The sequence below is a fragment of the Mixophyes fleayi genome, chromosome 3, assembly GCF_038048845.1.
Source record: "Mixophyes fleayi isolate aMixFle1 chromosome 3, aMixFle1.hap1, whole genome shotgun sequence".
NCBI lineage: Eukaryota > Metazoa > Chordata > Amphibia > Anura > Limnodynastidae > Mixophyes > Mixophyes fleayi.
Window position 1 is genome coordinate 208,184,953 of NC_134404.1, and position 17,037 is coordinate 208,201,989.

The 17,037-nt window shown below is 38.7% G+C and overlaps 1 protein-coding gene across 11 annotated transcripts in view; it reads right to left on the bottom strand.

Annotated features, from left to right (window-relative positions):
- The window catches only part of PTPRK (protein tyrosine phosphatase receptor type K), a 354,281-nt gene that overhangs the window by 198,137 nt on the left and 139,107 nt on the right, over positions 1-17,037 (bottom strand). For all 11 annotated transcript variants that reach the window (XM_075203050.1, XM_075203040.1, XM_075203044.1 and 8 more), the window contains exons 4-5: positions 4,003-4,084; positions 2,540-2,655 (exon numbers count right to left, since the gene is read on the bottom strand). In XM_075203050.1, coding sequence (XP_075059151.1) covers positions 2,540-2,655; positions 4,003-4,084 — 198 coding nt within the window. The remainder of the gene's footprint in view (positions 1-2,539; positions 2,656-4,002; positions 4,085-17,037) is intronic.

Genomic DNA, 17,037 nt, shown 5'->3' on the forward strand with positions numbered 1-17,037 from the left:
GTTAAGTTGCGGAGTGGTCAATGATATGATGCTGCAAAGAAGTGTCCTAATCATGTTCCATGGTTGCCTATGCAAAATGATTGATGTTTAGTGTAGTGTGCTTGTAGATAATAACTACTTAATGTTATATCAATTGGAGATAGCATATTACTTCACATATGTTCTAGCAGCATAACTGAGCACTACAGTCATAGGAACTGCAACCTCTGACTTCTAGCCCGCACCATTTGAAAAGAAAATTAAATTTCACCAATCCCAACCCTTCAGACTTTTCCAATCAATCCTCTGGCACTAACATAACCAAATCTACACAGGAATACTTGTGTGCTGCCTATGAATGGCGAAATTCAGGCTTGACTCTACCTCCAGTTCAAAAGATTGATGCCAAAATCACAGTGTTACAATATGCTTGTTCAGAACTACAAAGCAATGTGACTGACCTCCAGTAGCTGCAGTCACTATACCTGCCAGTAGCATTGAGGAATAGGAATCTCTTATCAGTACATGTGACTAAAACTCACAAATGACCCCCATGAAAGCACAGCACACCACATTATAATGAGCACTACAAGACGTCCATTGGGAAGCTGCTGAAACAAGCTCAAAGAGAGAAGGGCAAGCACAAGCTAACACGTTTACTAGCCCTTCTTTCCAGTATATTGCCATTTTAATTTCCAAATAAAAAGGTTTCCTTGATGAAACCTGCTGATTGATGCAGCTGTATAAGAAGAATTCCTGTACCCTAACAGTTTTAAAGTGGTTCTTTTAATACTGTAATCAAGACTAACATGCAGATTTAGACCTTGCTATGCCTGCACATTGGGTACAAAACTCTGGCATGAACGAGGAACACACTCGAGCTGATCATAGTGAACAATTCATTATATGCCATCCTTACCACTTCATGTCTTTGTACTATGATTAGTTACTTAATGAGGGATACATTGGGATTTATGGGAGAAAGAGCAGATCAAAGTTGAACAAAAGGGAGTAAACTGAAGGTATTTGTGAATTCTAAAGCAAGTTAGGAACATGCGAATGGGACTATTAATGAAAGAATGTAAGATATATACTTTCCGACTGTCCTGATTTGAGGGGACTGTCTCAGCTGTCCTGACAGTCAGTGCCTTTGTCCTGGTTGTAGGGAAGTAGTGGATCAAATGCAATTGTAAAGCACTATGGAATATGTTGGCGCTATATAAATGATGATGATGAAATGCACCCCTGTAACTGGTGCGTGTGGCAATGCAGAGATCTTCATGATATGGCGCTTGCCAATGTGGCTTTTGTGTGCACATTGTTGCACATGTTGTAAGGTATGTAAATGGAAAATTTTATAGTATATTGCAACGGCAGTTTAAAGTGACGGGCATTACTTTAGTTTCAGTAGTTTAGTTTTTTCATAGGCCGTCTTGTAATACAGATCCCCAAGGTATCATGCTCTCTATAACAAATCAGTCATTAAATATTAAGAACTATGTATACTTTCCAATTTTGTTCCTCACTGTGAGGCTGTTTTTTCAATCAATATTTAAAGAGAAGTTTAAGAGATATACCATGTTACGGTTGTATATACTCTGCATTGACAAAATATTCTGCCGTGTACATACTGACCACAGTCTTCTAAATAGTAAGTTGACCAATGTGCACAACTTAATAAAAAGGATTACTCACTTTTGGACACCCTATTTCTGACAAGATGCGTTTACTCTGTCACCCTGCCTCATTGCTACCAGTGATTTTACCAATTCGTCTTGGAGCGCCTCTTAGCATCAAGTAACCTGCTGTTACCAACCACTCGCACAAGTATCACTCAGCCATCAGACACTTAAGTGCTAACTGCGCACCAGTTGTAGAAGAGTAATTGCTGCCATCATCAGGCTCCTTCACAGCATCTGAAAGAGGTTATTTCTGGGTGTTTTGATTAGCTTCTGCAGTACTGCTTTGCTGGTGACTGTGGCGGATTCCTCTTGACCTCTTAATTTGGTTCAGTAGTGCAGGGTAGCAGGCCGAGCGGTTACCCAGGGCACTGGGTTTAACACAGGGCAGCCATGGAAGGGATCCATGCGGCGTTATTAACCTATCCTCCGGCATCGCTGTACTGTGGCTGCCAGCTGAAGCTTTAGCGCGGGGTTCAAGGGGCATTGCTGCAGCCCCACAACTGGACCGGCAGAGTTTAGTTATTTGTATCTAGTTTAAAAGCATCCACCAGTTACTTCCCTCAAACAAAGTTTTGTAAGGACTATCCTTCTTAGCTCTACAGAGGCACTGAAAATTTAAAGTGGTAAAACATACCAACAAACTGTCCCAAATTAGCCAGAATAATCCCAATTTTCAAGTCAGAAAAGGCATGGCGTTTACCAATATACAGGCACAACCTTGTAATTTAGAGACTATGATCCAGACCAATCAGATGCAATCTCAACTTATCATGGGTGTGTTCATGAAAGTATGGTGCAAAGATACATTGGAGTTAGTTCTCAATCCATAAATGATGGCTAAAAGGCTATGATTTATACAAGACTTGAAAATATCTTACCTGAAGCCACAACTTGTTGTTTACTGCATCTCTTCCAGTGGCAATACACTGAAATGTGGCATTCTGACCAGCATTCACCTCAACATCTCCCAGTCTCAAGAAGTGAGGAGATTTATCTATACAGAAAATACAAATAGGTTTAGCAAATGAGGCGAGATACATTGTAAATAACATTCCCTTCTGTTTACATAAAGGCATTGCACGGTTTTGGAGAAAGAGAACCTTAGTTAAATGTTACCCTAGAAGCTAGACATTGTTTACCAATCCCTTTCATATTGAGGTGGTGCTGACTGCTGTTTAGCATATAATTAGTATGGGAATTATATGTCTAGATTGTGCTCACCCTTACAAGTCAGGCAATTCAGCATCAATTGCATTATGTAGGGCCGTGGTATTTTCTCTGAAAAGACGTTTACCATTACAAATAAAAGTAGTAAAGAAAAGAAGGAGAGGCACTTAACCAAGAGTCATTTTATTACATAGTAACATAGTTGATGAGGTTGAAAAAAGACACCAGTCCCTCAAGTTCAACCTATTTTGGATCTCCTGTGATCCCTCACTTATATTTGAAATTAATCCAGAGTAAGCAGCCGCCAATCTGTTTCAATTTTGAAAATCCCCCCAGACTATTGAACCAACTAGTCCTATCACAGTATTACATAAAGGTGCATCCTGGTGACCAGACTACGGTCTTCATTAGTTTATTTTCAAGAATCTCTATAAATGAACGGTGAACTGTTGAGATCAATAGACTAACAAGACTAACGTCATGCCTTGGAAAAGGTAAGGTGCTTGGAATCACACATACTTCTACTGATTGTATATACAAAATATCAGATATTTAATTATGAATTTTGCATGCAAGCCGTCCAGATATCAATGGAAAGGAGACTGCAAATATGAGGCATTAAGTCCTGGACATAACATAAAATCATTTTCATCCTAAATATATTAGTAAATTCAAATCTTAGCATTGAGAAAGTTTTAAATTGGCACCTCCTGTCAACTTTATTTTATCAGGTAAAAGTTATTAAGACCCACTGGAAATACCAGTAGTATTGAAATGTAACCCTCAAATGTGAACACGTTTGGAATGATAATGATAGAGAATCCCAGGGGCCATATTAAAGAAGAGCACATGTTATATCTTCATTAAAGTGTCTAACAGTGCATCCTCAACTGAAACCAACCAATTAAGGCACACAAATAATGCACTTATTCTTTTAATTAAGGATTAGCACTCATTTACTAAGGTCTTCTGTCGCAGTTGAGATTAGACAGTAATTAATGTAGTAAGCACATCATTTTCCACATTGAACAACAAACAAAAGAGGTTTTAACCACTGTTGCTTTTAAGGCATTGTCTCAGAGAAGTGGGAATGTAAATAATACACCAGCTGCATACAAACCACATATTTCTTTTAAACAAACAAAAATCACACAAACTTTGAATTCATCCTTACCGCACGGGTAGCTCAAAACTTGAATGTCATCTATAGCAATGTATCCACCCCTCCCACCTGAGGCTTCAGCTTCAAAGATTACCTGCCAAAAGACATGGAAATATATTTAAGAACACTTCAATCAACAGCAATCTCCCTGCGTTACAAGGCATCCATTAAATGTCAAGTAGCTTTCAGGAAAACTAACATGTTCTGTAATAACACACAGCATTTATAGTAAAGAAAAGTTTAAATATTGCAATTGCAAGTGAATTTAGCAGGTCAAGAAGGGTTTTCAGATAACACTGTGCAACTACTGAAACACCCTATAATCCACATCAACCAGATATTGGCTTTGTTCAGTCTACAGTCAATGAGACAAACGGAAACAAAAACCTAATTATGTGAAATGGAAACCGTCCAGTTTTCCTAATGCATCAGGTGAATGATTAAACCTCTGTAGGGCTTTAAAAAAGTGTATGCTAATAGGTATACCCCTTTGAGTGGATAGCAAGGATAGAGGTTTCAAAAAATATTGGAACGGATGCAGCAAATTGTGTCATTAAGTCACACCTCTGCCTCCTGGGATCCAGGTGGGTATCTGCTCTTCTGGGAGTCTGGGGGGAGGGGGGGGGGGTCTTCCCCAAATTTGGTAGGTTCTAAGACATTCCAGGAGAAACAAGTATGCCATTAAGATTCGGAAATATTTGTACCAGCCCGGAAAATTGCTTCATGCAGACATTTTAGATGGGCTAATCATCTTTAAGACACTCATTGCAACATATGCTTGTTTGTGCTGTGTACTCAGATAGGATTACAAGTGCAGCTATGTTGAGGAGCGAAGTATTTTAAGTTATTTCAATGGAAGCGCAGCACAAGCTGCCCAACTCATCTATACAAAAGTATATTTGTTGGAAAGCCAGTGGTCTACAAATTGTCTGTATATATACGGTCTATGAAGAGTGCAATAAGTAATCAACAACAGCATTGGTAACACCTGACACTTGTAAGAAGGTTCATCTAACACTAAAAATATTGGTTACCTTAACGAAAGAAAAAGGTTTAAATTGAACATTTTCTTTAATGAAAGACATTTTTCAGCTTTATATTGAATCTTATACAACACTAAAACATACAATTTTATATCCACTTTAACATTTCTTTATATAAAAATTTCTACAGGAGAAAGCAGTGGTGGTGGAAAATCAGGTGAAATAGATGTGTATTGAAATCATTGCACTTGTGAAATGTCACTTTTATGACAAGCTGTGACTCTGGACATGCAATGAGATTGTTTTAAAATATTCTTAGCCCTGGAGGAAGTGCTTATCATGAGTATATCTGCCATAAAAAGCAGTCCTGGGTAAGACCAAACTTTCAAATATTCAGAACATGGTATGCATAACATAGTGGCAGAAGGGAAATGTGATTGAAGCTTCCATGATCTTCAATCACATACACACCAATACTAGGCAAAATGATAATCCTAGTATTACAACATGTTTTAAAGAAAATGCACCCAATCTATGAAGTGGAGAATAGGACTGAGTTTAAGGAAAAAGTACCTAATGTATTAAACCCATGCTGAACATAATATATAAATGACACTGAACATCGGATCTGTCCATGGTTGTCACAATTATTATAAAGTTAACGAGAGGAAAACATTCTGGATAACGGGAACATCAGATAAGCCCACTGGGAGGAAAAAAAAAAAAAGAAAAGAAAATAGGGAAAAATGTATATTGTTTTTTCAAACTTGTTTGTTCTTAAAGCACTTTGGAAAACGCCTGTTTCCGCTTGTGTTATTTTCACAGAACAATCTGGCTATGCCTTCCCTGCATCTTTACTTCCATCCACTTAACTGCTTCAAGCAGATATCCTACAAATTCTGGCACATAACGTTTTACCATGCACAGATGGACTGGGAAGAATGCTCAGTGAAATGCTTCCAGCAAACTGAGCAATATGTAACCTTCGCTTGGTTCAGACAGTTCGAGAAGACTCTTCCCTCTGAGAGCAGCATCGTTCCATAAAATGTGAGTAGAGGGTCAGTCACCCACACAATACAATCAGCAGCACTTAAAAGACAAGTTATATTTCCAACAACTGCTCTGGGTAGAGAAATAGTTCATTCATCTGTGCTAAATGATTTACTTTACTAAACTGTGCCACAGACAAAATATCTGTGTGCAATTTACTATAGGTATGACCAACAACATTTACAACCTAATGTGAGCAATACAGTAGCTGAGTGGTTAGCACTGCAGCCTTACAGCACCGGGATCGTGAGTTTGCTTTCAACTGGTGCCCTATCTGTGTGGAGTTTGTTCTCCCTGTATTGGTGTAGGTTTCCTCCCATAGTCCAAAAACATACAGGTAGGTTAACAGTCTTCTGACAAAATAGGTGTGTGTGTGTATATAAGAAAAAGTATATTGTAAGCCCAATAGGACAGGGACTGATGGGAATGACTACATATTATCTGTACAGCGTTATGTAATATGATAGGCGCCATATAAATACAGGTCCTACTTAACAACATTTTGGGCCCCCAGGCAAAGCAGTGCACTGGGGCCCCTATATTTACATATATATTAATAAAAAAATAAAAAAAAAAAAAAAAAAGATTATATATATGGGCCCTGCAGCCCAGGGGGGTCTGTCGGAGACAGCACAAAAAAAAAAAACTGGAAAAAAATAACAAAATACTTACCTTGCGATCCGGCTCCCTCCCTGGTCTCCTCCTCCGTCGCGCTCCGCAATGGATGTCAGGCGGGCGTGATGACGTCACGCCCGACATGCACTGCGAGCGCCGTACGGAGGAGGAGACCAGGGAGGGAGCCGGATCACAAGGTAAGTATTTTGTTATTTTTTTCCAGATTTTTTTTTTGTGCTGCCAACGACGGGCCCCTCTGGGCTGCAGGGCCCCCGGGCACCTACCCATTGTGCCCAATAGGAAAGACAGCCCTGTATAAATAATAATATATAAAAATGACCACCACCTGGAAGGAGATGAATCAGGAACACTGCTGAAGTGATACTCACCGGGGAAAAACACAAAAATCTTATACGGAAATATATTTTGGTTATTAAGTAACTCATTTGATAGACTCATCTATTAGAAATGATCAAGTATTTAAAAGATAAAGCCTTTATCTACAACAGCTGACTGTCCTTTTTTTATGGACTCGATCTAGGCTAGTCCCAAAGCCCAGAGGATTTTGGTAATCAGTTCAAACTTCATCTGTCACAAAGCTCAAAAAATCCTCTAGTCCTATTAAAGCTTTCTAATACAAGTATTATGACAACAGAACGTAAAAAGTCTGAATGTGGGAAAGATAGTTACAGAAGAAGACGCTTTATGATAGGGACGATTCATATATTTAATAGGAAATTACCTATTGAATATTGCCCACCTTTCAGATAAAAACCATTAAAGATGAAAATTGGGATCTTTGGCTTTTGTCCATGAACAAAATATATAGACAGTTCTAGTTTATCAATGTGCAGTGTTAAATAACATTGAATACTAAAGTAAAAGTGTTCATCCAAAAGTGGCCAAAAAGTTCTTGTTCCACTGCAATCTATAAACAATGACCGCTACACCTGGTACTTTACTAATAATCAGGCCGCAAATAAATAAGGGTATTTTACTGTGGAGCCATTTAAATATACTGTGGAAACTCTAAGGCCTCATTCACACCAGTAAGTTTGTATCTATTCACTAGACAAAATGTGCATTATATTCAAAACTTGATTTTAAAAGTAGCTCACTCACCCCTACCTTAAAGTACACATGCCCTATGGTGTTTTACAAAAAATGTTGCAAGCTGCAGTTTTCATCAATTAACATGTACTTTTCTATTAATTAATACTGTATAAGTATAAAGGGCCAAATCTAACATACTAGCTACATCACATAAATCACCCCCACTGCAATTAATTTATTTCCTACCATTTATAAATGTAACACCACAATTCCAGAAACAGTGGAAACTGCAGGCTTGCTTATGAAAACAACAGCCCAGACTTGCTCTATGCAATTTCTGGACAATTGCAAAATCAGATTCACAAATATTAATTATCTCTCCCACAAAAACATTAGTACCAGCTCTCAATTTACACATTTTAAAATTAAGCAAAGTACATCAACACCTTTAAACATAATGCAATATGTGCAAAGACCCCATACATCTGTAACTTTACAAATACACACAATATGCTCTAGAAAATATTTTGAACAATTTGAAAATCAATAGGACAGATGTGCCCTTAAAAAGCTTTTCTGTTGCATAATATTTTCTTTAAAAAGTAGTCACTTGAATGGAGGCACACAAGAGTTCCAATTAGTGCAAACAAGCAAAATTACAAATGTATAAAAAAAAAAATATATATATATATATATATATATATATATATATATATATATATATATATATATATATATATATATATATATATATATATATATATATATATATATTTTAAATGGTAATTTCAAAATATTTATCTTTGGGGAAAAAAATGCTTCATTTGAGCAAAGCAAATGTTCCCTTCCATTACTTTCTGCTATTGCCAACCTGAGATAAAGGAGGATTAAGGTGGAATATGTACTGCTGTGGTCTTTGTTTTTAGGCTTCCATATGTTTTCAAGCAGGGACCTCTCTCTTTGGTGTTTGAATGTCCATCCCATTGTTTCCTGGGTTTTGTTCAAGGTGCTCAGTATTTTCTCTGTAAAGTGCTTAGTAATATGTAGGTATTTATTTATAAAATATATAAATATATAATACTACTAGCCTGAAATGATCTCTTTGCTATTGTATGGCTACCTTTCAATTAAACCTACCTACAACTTAGGCTGCCAACTTTAAAATCTAGTTTCTGCAGATGCAGTCTTTTTATTCTTTCCAAGCTCGTTAAAAGCCTGTGAACCTATACACTGATTGAGCAACTTCCATTTCTGTATTGTTGTTTGAGAGGCGTGTCTGGTATCAGTATCTAACTGGAGGTGCCGATCCTCTATTGTCATTTGCAGGTTCCTGGGGTAACTCTTGGTAAGTTAGCTCTCAATTTAAGAACACATGAATGTATGACCCAATATAGGAGCTCTCATTGTTTAGAGCTAGAACCACCCTATTAGCAGAAGGGGCAGGTGTCTTATCATATATTTGTGAATGTGTGAAACAGACTTCTGCATTTTAAGCAGCATAGCAGCTTATATACTGGTGCACAGCAGTGTGCTGGGGGATTTTTCTCTGTGTTTGCTCCTTTCTGTATAACCCCCACCCTTTCAAGAACCTGCTAAGACAAGACAAGATTGGGCTTGTTCAGGGTGGTGTGGCTGTAAGTATTGCTTGCCTACTGACCTACATCTCTTATACATCTCAACACCAGCAATAAACTGATTGAGCAACTTCCTTTTCTGTAAAATTGAAAGGGGGTTGAACATCTCATCATTGATACCTTTAACCCATGCTAATGATAGCAGATCATGATTTGGTTGTACTTGTGTTATGTCTAACTTGACCTTGCTCAAGGAACCCTCTATAACTGTGTAAGACTGCACATGTTAGTCCTTTGTTTAAATATGCAGACACATGTGATTTGAACTTTAGGATCAACTTCCACTATTATAAAACCTCCCAAAAATAAATAAAATAAAGATGTAAAAAAAAATTGGGAATGCCCAGTTAAATGCTTCACAGATTATATAAACCAGCTAAAAACAATCAAAACTGAACATAGAACAATTACAGCTCTGGCCAAGGTGACAAATGATTGGCAGCATGACCTACATAATTATTTTTTTTGTCTAAGACTGTTTTTCTAGACCTTAGTAAGGCCTTCAACACTGCCAGTCATAGCCTACTCATTTGTTTATTAAAAGCTATTGGTCTAGATCAGGCCTGGCCAACCTGTGGCTCTCCAGATGTTGCAAAACTACACATCCCAGCATGACCTGCCAGCTATCTACTGCCAAAGCCTGTTGGGGCTTGAAGTTTCACAACACCTGGAGAGCCACAGGTTGGCCAGGCCAGGTCTAGAGTCTCCTTGCATTGACGACACACACACAACGATCAAATAGAATATTTGAAAACAAATCAAGGCCACAGGTGAATTTTCTTCCCCAAGTCTGTTAAAACAAGGCACCACAGGGCATGTTATCTAAAGCAGTGTTTCCCAAACCCAGTCCTCAGGGACCCCTAACAGTGCTTGATTTCCATATCTTTCTGCAGGAGCACAGGTGTATTCATTACTGACTGACATTTTTAAAGATCCACAGGTGGCACTTATTATTTCAATTGTGACCTGGAAAACCTGCACTGTTAGTGGGCCACGAGGAATGGGTTTGGCAAACACGGATCTAGAGGCACTTTGATTTCCCATTTATAATCAACAATATAGATGTCAACATCAGTGAGGCAAAAATTCATGTGTTTGCAGATAATGCAGTAATCTACCCCGAGAGCACAATTCTGTAGACTGTGTGCAGCAAATTGCATGCTAATTTTTCACAAATATCTATATCAGCTCCCATTCAAAGTCTACCATGCTCTACCCCCATTTCTACCCTTTTATGGGAAACTTGTTATTTGTACTGAAGTTCAAAACCCTAGGGGTGGTGGATTCAATACCCTGAAATCAGAGCAACGTCCAGCTGCACTCATTTCCGAGTACTTTGACCCATGAACATTACAGATGATCCTGCACACATCCATAGGGTGCAAGGAAAAAACTGTGATGTAACATCGCTGCACAGTGCTTTTACAAACATTCCGGGGCACACTGCAAGTTATTGCATTCCCACCCTGGGAGTATTGCTTGACTACAAAGTCTACTCTGCAGACCACTTTGAGCATTTATTGAAAACTCCTCCTTAATTGATTACGCCAATATTATAATATATATAGTTTCCATAGAGCTGTGTGCTTATTACGGGCCTCCCTTTTTCTAACCATCACTGTTCTTTAGATGCTACAGATTAAATTAAAATGCAGCACCCTGGACACATTGGTAAACTTATACAGTATATTGTTGCCTGACCTTCGATAAGATGGAACCAATGCCGTAAGAAGTTATTCAATGATTGCCCAAAGCACTGAAGCATCTTGGGAGTATAGTGATAGGATCTGCCCTACATCACTCTGGAAGGTGCTACAGAAATCACTAAAACCAAGGACTCCTGTTAATATCACTGTGTACAGATGTCTGAAATTGCTTCCAATGATCCTAGCTTAACCCATTCTTTTTCTATAACCTCTCTGACTTTTCCACCCCGCTTTCTACGTGTATCAGTACATAACTTGTAAAATTCCTGGTACTTTGTGATGCATGGAAAGTGAGACCTGTTTTCAGACTTGATGCAAATAAGTATATGACAAGTGTGCTAAGCTCACACACATCAATGAACAAAACAAATAATAGAAAAGGTGGAATGGATGCAAGATTTAACATTAGCAAAAGTTTTGGGCTAAATTACTGTTTTACAGTAGCAAAGAAATTGTGGTAGCAGCTAATTGTAGACACAACATGGTATCAACCATATTTTTTTTCTTTTAAGTTCTTTCAGTAGGATAAAAGACAAAACAGAAATATATTTGAAGCAGAAAGGAGATTGACCCAATTACATGGACATTGTTCCTGATATATCATAGGTTTAGGTTTATACTTTTGTCATAAAAATCAATAACACCCCTGATGGATTTTCAGTGACAAACCTAAAATAAAGCCAGATGACAGAGGATCAAGACCTTTAAAGCTGCACTGCATCTCACCGCAAACTAAGATCAATTAGAAAAAAAATAACAGAAGCAGCTTTGTGACCAGTAATCTGCCCTGCTATTTATTATGAGCAGCACTGGATGAGATCACCCAACACTACTGATTATAAAGACAGAACAATCAGGCTGTGCCCCGGATTAACACATAACATTCTCTTTTCGAGTAGAGAAACACCTTTCGAGCAAAAATTGTGACAGTTATGGAAAAATGGTGCCTGTTGGCAAGCCTGTGCCCACGATGAAGACAGGGCAGATTTTTACAGCAAAATCCTTGGATATACTTTAAGTTAAAAATAGTAATTCCCGTGGAAGCTTTATCAACTACTATATGTGTAGGAAAAGGTAAGTATATATGAATTAGGAAATTTTGGGGGGTATGGGTGGCCTTTTACCCATAACCATATACATTAAACTAAATTATTACTAACAAATAAGAGCAGAATAATAGAAGGCACAATTTACAATGATGTCTTGAGACAGGTTCTATCTTCTAGAACACGCCCTGAAAAAAAGCAGATTTTCAGTGACAGGAGAAATAGAACCACTTTACACAGCTTCACTTTGTCTCCAGAAGGCTAAACGTTTGACTTCTGCTCCATATCAAACAGAGCTCCTAGGCTCATCCTTCACATGGCTTCATGAATTCCCACAGAGTTTGCAAAGCTGTACAAAGCTTTTTGCAGCGAAGAATCAGAAGCCCCTTTCTGACATTGCATTAACACAAGTTACAATTACAAAGACAGAAAAGGTAAGATTTGTTACAAGAGAGGTATGCCTTTGACAGGATGTTCTTGATTTCAGAAGAGTCTTTCCCTTTCATCGCTACCTTTTAAAAAAAAAAAAAAAAAAAAAGATATTGCTTACCCTAAGAATCAGGCACTAAAAGAAAGCAACACTCATGGTTTGCTAATCAGGTGTTAGGGAAAAAAGGTATAACATGAATATAAACCACATCTACTTGAACTCGGGAGATAGGCAGCGTTGAGGGAGCAACACAACAAAACAGAGATAGTTGACAATTATCCTATTCCCCAACCAAGTTACTGTGTTTATTCCATAATAACGTCCATGTTCAATTCAATTTTTAGTAGTATTCATCTCCTACTCGAACTACTGAAAGTATGTAAAAGAAAAAGTTGTGGGCATACAGGGAGCGCTTTGCTACATCTCCTTAACTGCAGCCCTTATCCCTGGCTGCAGTTAAGGAGACGTAGCAAAGCGTAGGAAGCAGGAAGTGGGGCAAAGCTGTAAACGTCAGGTTGCGGTACTGCGTGTGCGCGGAAGTTTGAAACTAGCAGTTGTTCTGCTTTTCGTACAGTTACTTCCATTAAGGGGAACAGTCGCAGCTTGGAGAGCTGTGTGGAGCATTTCATATAAGTCCCCCAAAAGTGTTCAACTGTGAACCGGAGGCTCCCACTAGTAATATAGAGGAGAGTCTGCCACAATATAAGTACTACATGGACGTGCAGATACTGAGTGCATTACCAACCTGTCCGCATATGTAGCAGCATATCTACAAGAGTGTATAAGCAAGTCTGCATAAAGTGTTATTTTACTGTGCCAAGTCAACTACTGTGAGTAACTGCATTCTACTGTGTTATCTTTAATAAACAGCAACCTGTCTAAGAAACAAAAGTGCATACTTGCCAACTCTCCTCAAGAATGTCCGGGAGACTCCCTGGAGAGTATGGCAGCCTCCTGCATCTGCCCACTTCCTAGTGAAGTGGGCAGAAATAGATCTAAAATGCTGCGATTCTCAGGGAATCGCAGTATTTGGCCCCGCCCCCGCTGTAAAATTACGCCTTTGTCTCATCACATCACGGAGCCAAAATTAGTCAATTTTCTGAGCCCCGCCCCGCCCCCCACAAGCCAACCTCCTCCTGCAGCTCCCGAACTCCAACTATAAGAAGTTGGCAAGTAAGCAAAAGCGTTGTGGCTCAACATCCACATTAACACCGCTGAACACCTTTATTAACATCAAAAGGTATAACCAACAAACATTTGAAACCAGAAGCAATAACTATTCTATATTAAGATATTTATTAAGTACATTAACAGTGCACAAATATATATGATCCCTTTATAATGTACATTTATCCGAGACTAGCAATAGTATTAAATCCAAAATTACCAAATATTTTGCTATGTCCTGGAAGAAAGCGGAAGGAACCACTCGCCTTTCATACTTTGTACCCCTAAAGAAAAATCCTGCTATACATTACACTGCAAAGACTAAACATTCCCTTTGACCCAAGCACAGTAATGGATTAAGAGTGGAAGAAGCTGTAAAAGCTATGGGCACTAAGGGGCAAAGACCTGCCCCAGTCAAACTCTGGTAAAGTGAGCTTGGTGTGAGTGGTTTGCTCTATATTCCAATAAAATACAGGAGATTGTATTGCTGTATACAAGCTGCTACATACATAAAACACTAAATGATAATGAAAGACTTGCTGAGTATGCGCTAGTGAAAATTTTAAGGGCCATTAAATGTCAATGTTTTCATTTTACTATATTCTGGTAGCAGTCTATGGGGGTTTTCCTAGCAACATTTGTGCATAAAAGGAACACCAAGCTATAATAGGAAGGGCTAATACATGTTTTTATGCACGTGGCTTCTGGCTGCAGGACAATGACAGAGTTCTGTCTTTACTGCACTCTCCAGTCATCTAAAATGATTATACAAGGAATCTCCTCCTGCAGTGACATATATGTATGTTTGATATCACAGGAGTTCTGTGACCATATAAACATGAAGCTGCCGGTTGGGGGCTTTTATAAACAGTGGTGTGACAGGATGGACCGCCTATGCCACCCTGTCTGTTGTTGCTGGGAACTGGCTGGGCTTACTTTGCCACTGTTCAATTTTGTTATCCCAAATGCACCCTCTTGCCGCAGTAGGAGGGGCTTACAAAGGCTGCCACCACTGGACTCCTATACCAGCATTCAGAACCGGGTTTCTTCTGGGTAACTGACTCTGCTAGCGTATCTCGTTGCTGGTATACCTGGGCTAGTACTCCTGACCTCTTACTATAGATCAGGGATGCAATGCTGTGGATGGCCCCCCCTGGCCTATCACACTTACCAGGGCTGCATGGGTAGCAGGCAGAGCAGCGGTACTGGAAAAGCTTGGGTCCAAACCTCAGACAGCCGGAGAAGGGATTACATTTAGGGTCTAGGCAGGTCACAGGAATACAGCAATATTGAAGATGTTTCCAAGCAGGTCTTTGAAGCAAGATGTTTATTTGCTCACACTGGTTTGAGGTAACAGTGATGAGGTCAGATGTTGAAATCAGAAGAACAAATTTCAAATACAAGCTAGTGCCTTTTATACATTTCAGACACAGGCTATTTTCAGCATCAGGATGTACCCTATTTACACAAACATGGATTTACATGCATTGCAATGCTAACAAAATTTGCGCTTATCTATGAAATTCACTCTGGGCAAAAGACCACACAGTAACGACCCCCTGCTGGGCCTGTGGCCAGAGCAGCCATGATACTTCATCACAAAACTTCGTTAACAATTCCTGCTATCAGACTCCCTTCCACATATGCGTAATTGGAGGTTTCCACTAGCAACTTTACAAATCCCACACAATGACACTTCCATACAAAACACATCCCAATACACAAAAGACCTCCATCCACAAAGGCCTATTGTATCAGATATATACATCAGAAATAAGGCATATCCTTTAGTAAGGTTAGAACAGGAAAAATTAGTTTTTACACTAGTCTCAGAAATAACGAATTCCTATCTTAGAATATTTACAACATAAAAAATAAGTGCATATGCAATTATATAAATAAGTGCCCTGTGCCATTTCCTTTAAATAAATTCATACCATAAGTTATTTATCAGTGATCCAGTCACAAGTGGATAGAAAAACTGTCTACACCCTTATTGAAACTGACCTTGCAACCAACAAAATTCAAATGAAAAACAGACTATGAAAAAGGGAAAATAAAAAAACCTACAGTATCTCATTGCATTATTGTGTTCCACCTTTCATACTGGGTCTGTAGCTGTGTCCATAGTTAACAAACCCCATTTGAAACCATATTTAAAAGGTAATTCACATATACCTGTCAGCAATGAAAGTGATTAACCCCAAATAAAGATAAGCTGTTCTTGCAGGATTTCCTTGAAGTTTTCTTGGTCACATCCTACTAGGATAGCTATGGTCTGCAATAGCCTTTCAAAACATTTACGGGACGTCATTCATCATCATCATCATCATTTATTTATTTATATAGCGCCAGCAGATTCCGTAGTGCTTTACAATTGTGAACAAACAGTAATAAAACAATACTGGGTAATACATGCAGAGAGGTAAGAGGACCCTGCTCGTAAGCTTGCAATCTATGGGAAACTGGTTTGATACACAAGGGTAAATGTCATTGCTATAAAGGTACCAATTAGAGGAGGGGTATAAAATAATTTTAAAGGCATAACATGGAACACTGTGAAGAGAAAGATCAGTAAGTGGAGAAAATGTACAGGGACAATACCAATATCAGGACGTCCCTCCCAATGGATGAAAAGACAAAGAAAACTCAGCGTGGCTATCAAAAAGCCTACAACAACATTAAATAAGCTGCAGGAAATTGTCACTTCTTGCATGCGACAGTCTCTTGTATTCTGTACATGTCTGTGCTATGGGGCAGGGTGGCAATACTGAAGCATGCTGATAAGAAAAAAGAACATCCAAGCCAGTTGACATTTTCAAAAAAATACATTCAGTCACACCAAACCATATGGGAAACATCAAATGGTGTGATTGTGACCAAGGTTAAACTTTTGGCCTTAAATACTAAAACATGTGTGGCACAAAGACAACACAGCTCTTCACCCAATGAACACCATACCTAAAGTGAAGCATGGTGGTGGTAGCATCATCATACTTTGGGGCTGCTTCTCTTAAGCTGGGATAGAGGATAGATTCAACATAGAAGATAGATTCAACATATCATAATTTGTTGTTTTTTTTAACCACAAAACCTGCAGGCCTCTGAAATAAAGTTGAAGATGAAAATCAATTTCACAATCCAACATAACGGTCCAACGCACACATCCAAATCAACCAAGAAATGGCTTCACAAAAGGAAAAGAAAAAAAAAGTCATAAATGTCCCTGTCAGAGCCCAGTTATCAATGCCATTGCAAACCTATGGGATGACGTAAAGAGGGCTGTGCACAAGAGATCCCCTCACAATTTGATGGACCTTGAACTTCTGTGCAAGGAACAGAGGATAGAATTTAGAGATACAT